The 5,442-nt window shown below is 46.9% G+C and overlaps 2 protein-coding genes across 2 annotated transcripts in view; both read left to right on the top strand.

Moving 5' to 3' along the window:
• The window catches only part of LOC100954287 (bile salt sulfotransferase-like), an 11,977-nt gene extending 11,158 nt beyond the window's left edge, over positions 1-819 (top strand). The window contains exon 6 of the mRNA XM_003803702.3: positions 436-819. Coding sequence (XP_003803750.1) covers positions 436-548 — 113 coding nt within the window. The 3' untranslated portion in view covers positions 549-819. The remainder of the gene's footprint in view (positions 1-435) is intronic.
• Positions 820-4,818: 3,999 nt separating this feature from the next.
• LOC100954909 (bile salt sulfotransferase-like) overlaps positions 4,819-5,442 on the top strand; it is a gene marked incomplete at its 3' end in the record, with an annotated part of 8,608 nt that continues 7,984 nt past the window's right edge. Inside the window, exon 1 of the mRNA XM_003803704.1 lies at positions 4,819-4,954. Within this exon, the coding sequence (XP_003803752.1) occupies positions 4,819-4,954 (136 nt within the window). The remainder of the gene's footprint in view (positions 4,955-5,442) is intronic.

Genomic DNA, 5,442 nt, shown 5'->3' with positions numbered 1-5,442 from the left:
CTCCATAAGGGCTCAAGGGGGCTGTCATCTAGACTGACTTACACAGGGGAACAATCCCAAGCAGAGAGCCCACTTATAGTCTGTCATCTTAATGCAGGAGAGAAATGCTGGTGGCTTGGGTCGTAGTGGTAGTGACAGGGATGATGGAAAGTGGCCGGACTCTGGGTGTGTCAGCAGACATAGTGGGTTTGAGTGTGGAGGGACTGTGCACAGGCAGGGCTGGGAGAGAGGAGGAGGTGAGAAGTCGCATACAGGAGGGCAGGAGTGTAAACAGGTGTGCAGGCAGGAGGCACAAGGGCCCACCAATGGACCACTGCTCATTCCACTGTCAGCCACAATGTCCATGATGGTGACAGTAGGAACAGACCAAGGAGGAGATGTGTTGAGGTCTGATCAACACAGAAATGATCTGAGTGTCTGTGTCCTGTTTTCTAGGCATAACCGGGGATTGGAAAAATTACTTCACGGTGGCCCAAGCTGAAGCCTTCGATGAACTGTTCCAGGAGAAGATGGCAGATCTTCCTCGGGAGCTGTTCCCCTGGGAATAATGTCTAAGATTTTCCTGGATCTTACATGCATACTGATACTGTTCTCCTGTCCCAGTAAACGTGCATGACTGGGGGTCATTGCAGAAAACCTACTAACTCATCCCGGAGCCCTGAATGATCACATCTTTGTATCTTTGACAACTTCCTTGTTGGAAACCTCCATGATACCCCAGCACATGTCGTGGCATCCCAGGTTGTTTGAAATGTGTGTAGTGTTTCAAACCGATATAGTGCTATAGAAATAATAAAAATATTACCTAAGAGCATTCCCCAAAACAATTTGAACACCTGAGTCCAGGAGTTAGAGACCAGGGTAGGCAGCATAGTGAGGCCCAGTCTTTGCAAGAAATAAAAAACATTAGCAAAGTCCAGTGTTACAGTCCCCCACCCCCACCCCAGCTAATCTGTAGCTCGAGGCAAAAGGATCACGTGAGCCCAGGATTTAGAGGTTACAGGGAGGTATGAGTGCACCACTGCACCCCTTCCTGGCCTAAAAAGGACACTGGCCAATTGCAGGATGAGTCCATCAGCAGGATGAACCCCCAAGAACTCCTCTCCCACATCTGGAATGTGTGGAGTCTGGAGGAATCACTCCTCTGGGGCCCAGGGAGGGGCCTTTGACCAGCAGACCTGGGAGCTGTTCCCATGGGATGGGGGTTTTCAGAGAGGAGATGCTGAAAGCCACTTACTGCCTCTAGCACCCGGCAATTCACATTTTGGAATGTAGGAAAAGGTCTCATATTTGCCTAATCCACTTGTTCAAAAATTTGAGCTTTTTTATGTTCTGCTGCTCACTGGGGGAGCAGAGCTGTCTTGGGCCACACATCGAATATACAAGCACTAATGAAAGCTGCTTAGCAAAATAATGAAAAAGTCTATCTGTACTTTTGGGGATATCGGATACCACAAATAAGAAATACAGTCCTCATCATCTGCATTTGGCCTGCAGGCCACAGCTTGGACAAGCTAGAAATTCTGTAGTATTCCTTCATTGGTCTGAATGCGTCAAAAATGGTCTATGGCTTTGGGGTGGGGGTTCATTTTCAAGGGATACTTTAATTAAGACCCAGAAACTGGTGGGTTTCAGACACCAGAAATTTCTTCTCTCACAGCTGTGGAGACCAGAAGTCTGGCATCAAGCTGTCAGCAGGGCCCTGATCTCTCTGCAGGCTGAGGGGAGAGTCTGCTCCAGGTCTTTTTCTCAGGTGTGGTGGTGGGAGCAGTTTTTGGTGTTCCTTGGGGTGCCATGCATCCCACTGGTCTCTGCCTTTGTCATCATGTGGCATGTTTTTTTTTCCTTCTTTCTTTTTTCACACAGGGTCTCAATCTGTTGCTCAGGCTGGAGTGCAGAGTCATAACCATAGCTCTTTATAACCTTGAATTCCTGGGTTCAGGGGCTTGTCCTGCCTTCACCCTCTCAAGTAGCTGGTACTGTCAATGTGTGCCACCACGCCTGGCTAATTTGCCTTTTGAAATTTTTATGTAGAGACAAGTTCTCCCTATGTTATTGAACCTGGTCTGGAACTCCTGGCCTCAAGCAATCCTCTGAGTGGATTCCCAGAGCGCTGGGATAATGGGTGTGAGCCACCCCTCCTGACCTAAGGGGCATTGTCTCTCTCTCTCTTTCTCTCTCTCTCTCTCTCTGTGTCTTTTCTTCTTAGAAGGACACCAGACATATTGGATTAGGACACGCCCTAATATCCTCATCTGAACTCAGTCACCCCTGCTAATACAATGAGGTCATTGTCACAAGTACCTAGAGTTGGGACTTGGATGTATGTTTTTGGCAAGAGAATTCAACTCAGAATAGTTGCTAAATGTGAAAATAACATCCACCAAGCGATAGTGTTGCCCTCTCCTCCAATGACACCTTAGAAACAGCATAAGCAATAACATATGGGTATCAATACAGGGATAAATACTGATAGTTGGGGCTAGATGGAGTCCGTAGACTTCCTGGACTGTGGTTTTTAATTTACAGGAAGCTGCCATGTTTTCCTTCAATAGTCCTAACTACAGCCGTTACTGTGCACAGTGATGTCACCTTTGGAGGACTACTCCATGGTTACTGTGGAACTTCTGTTCAGCTTTGTGCCACTACTGTTCCCCTCGGATATGGTAGTGCAGGGGACTTTCTGGACTCCCCATGCCTGCTCACTGGCCACTGTGAGCTGAATAAAGGCCCAACATACCTGTCCAGGGTCCACAGTTCTTCTTGGGCTTGAATGTATCTGGTGCCAACACATGGACAGTGACCTCTTGTATTACAGACAGTAATGCAAGATGATAACTAGGGGTAGTGAACAGACAGGGAAGGGCAAGGGAGAAGTTTGGCTTCCCTGATGAGGTAGGAAACAGGACCTTTCTTTGTGGAAACACAACGCACAAAAACACACCCCAGATCTCCAGGCGTCCCTGGGTGAGGCTGCTCTCAGCATCAGCATTGATGTGAGTGGTGCTCAACCTTCCTAATGCTGCGACCCTGTAATGCAGTTCCTCATGTTGTAGGCACTCCCAATGATAAAATTATTTTCATTGCTACTTCATAACTCTAATTTTGTTACTGTTATGAATCCTAATGTAAATATCTGACATTAGGTGACCTCTTTGAAAGGGTCGCCCGACCCTCAAAAGGGTGGCGACCTACAGGTTGAGAGCCGCTGATAACAGAACAAGATTTCCAGAAACAACGTCAATCTACACTGAGAGTAACACAGCAAATACAGTTGAGAACTGCAAGTTCCACAGGCCAGAGAGCTATAAAGCAAAGACACATCAACATATACTTTTGGGGTTTAAGGGCAAATGCATAATGTTGATCAAAACGGAAGTATATTGGCCGGGCATGGTGGCTCGTGCCTGTCCTCCTAGCACTCTGGGAGGCCCAGGTGGGAGGATTGCTTGAGCTCAGGATTCCAAACCAGCCTGAGACAGGAAAAAAAAACCCGTCTCTACAAAAAAGGAAAAGGATGGGCACAGTGGTGCACGTTGATAGTCCCAGCTACTTGGGAGGCTGAGGCAGGAGAATATCCTGAGCCCAGGACTGTGAGGGTGCAGTGAGCTATCTATGGTCATGCCACTGCACTCTAGCTTTCTTTGTGTCAGACTCTAAGGACTTTACAAAATGTTAAATTATTCAAATGTTCCTGAGAACCCTCTGAAGTAGGTACTATTATTTCCCCCACCTTAGAGAAGGAGGAACTGAGGCACAGAGAGGTTAAGTTGTTGGCTCAAGGACACACAGCAAGCAAGTTCCCAGCCCAGATTTGGCCCTGGGTAGAGAAGGAAAAGGGCTGTCTAAATCCAGAGCACGTGCTCCTCATCACAGCACTGTGAATGCCCAGTCTGCTTTTCAGAGAGCGTGTTCCCTTCCACATGCTGTTATTCTCCTGGCCCAACAAAGATCACACAGACCCAAATAACATCACTGGGAATAGATAACTTTATGTGATAGCTGTTCACAGCAGAAAGTGTTATACCTTCCCTGAGGTGTGGAAATGTGAATAGAATGGTACTGATAAAAATTCACTTGCTACATAGAAGTGACTATTTGGTACATTTCTGGATGCTTATTACTGAAAGCCTCACAGGGTGCAGGAGTTAATATATATGTTAATAAATAAATGTTCAGTTGGAACCAGGTGTGTGCATTATGGCAGAGACAGTGGAGCCGTGACCAGGCCTGCTGGCTTCAGACAACTCTTGGTCTAGCCTCAGGCCCTGGGGGACAGACTTTCCCCTCCTTCCATCCGAGCTCTTCCCCAGGGCAGCACTGCCTGACATCTGTGCTCTAAGCCCCAGAAATGGCCATGTGGACAGCGATGCTGGCCAATATATGTTGTGTGACACCCTGGATGCGATTTTGAAACAGAAAAAAGACATTAGGTAAAAATGAAGGAAATCTGAATGAACTGTAGACTATGGGAACTCTCTGGATTCTCTTGGAAATTTTCTGTAACTGTGCAACTCTTATAAAAAGTGCTTTCAGATTTGCACAGATTTCTATGTCCTTGCCTTTGTTACTGAATGTCCAGTTCACTCCTATGTACTCAGACTCAGTCTCCCCCCAGAGTGTTTTCTGAGTTCACAATTGCCCTATATTATTAACCTTTGGACTGTCAGTCACAATATTTACTTCTCTGTACCAGCCAGCAAAATGCATAACTAATTGGGCAGAGATTAACTCACAACTCATCTGTCAGCAGGTGCCACAGCCTCCAGTACTGGCTGCACCTGAAACCCTCACACCGAGTACAAGGAGCTGATCATCATGTCAGACGACACCTTTTGGTATAAAGGGATCATTTTCCCGAGGGCTCATGGGAGCCCTGAAGTTCTCAGAAAAGTACAAGAAGAGTTTGTGCTGAAGGATGAAGATGTTGTAACAGTGACTTTCCCCAAATCAGGTAAGGAAACAGAATCCTAAACTGAGAAAGGCTGTGGTTGTGCTCCTTATTATATGAGTAGAGGACTGAAGTGATTTTTTTCTTATTTTCTTTGATGTGTGAGAAAGGGTCTCACTCTGTGGCCCAGCTGCAGAGCAGTGGCCCAATCATGGCTTCCTGCAGCCTCAAATTCCTGGGCTCAAGAGATCTTCCCAAGTATCTGGAACTATAGGCATACACCACCGAATCAAGCTAATTATTCTTCATTTTCTATAGAGATGGGGTCTTGCAATATAGCTGAGGCTGATATTGAACTCCTGACCTCAGAAGCAATCCTCCCACTGTAGCCTCACAAAGTGCTGGGATGACGGGCATGAGCCGCAGCCTCAGGGCCTGACTGTTGCACTTTCTACATGCCAGACAAGGTGCAATGCTTTGGGGGTGTGGGGAGTGCAATGGTTAGCACCATGTCCATTTGGGGAAAAGGATTCAGTCAGGGAATTACACAG

This window comes from Otolemur garnettii, unplaced genomic scaffold, assembly GCF_000181295.1.
Source record: "Otolemur garnettii isolate 467f Iridium unplaced genomic scaffold, OtoGar3 scaffold00441, whole genome shotgun sequence".
Classification (NCBI taxonomy): Eukaryota; Metazoa; Chordata; class Mammalia; order Primates; family Galagidae; genus Otolemur; species Otolemur garnettii.
The sequence above is the reverse complement of the archived record's forward strand: the minus strand, read 5'-3'. Positions and strand labels throughout refer to the sequence as shown.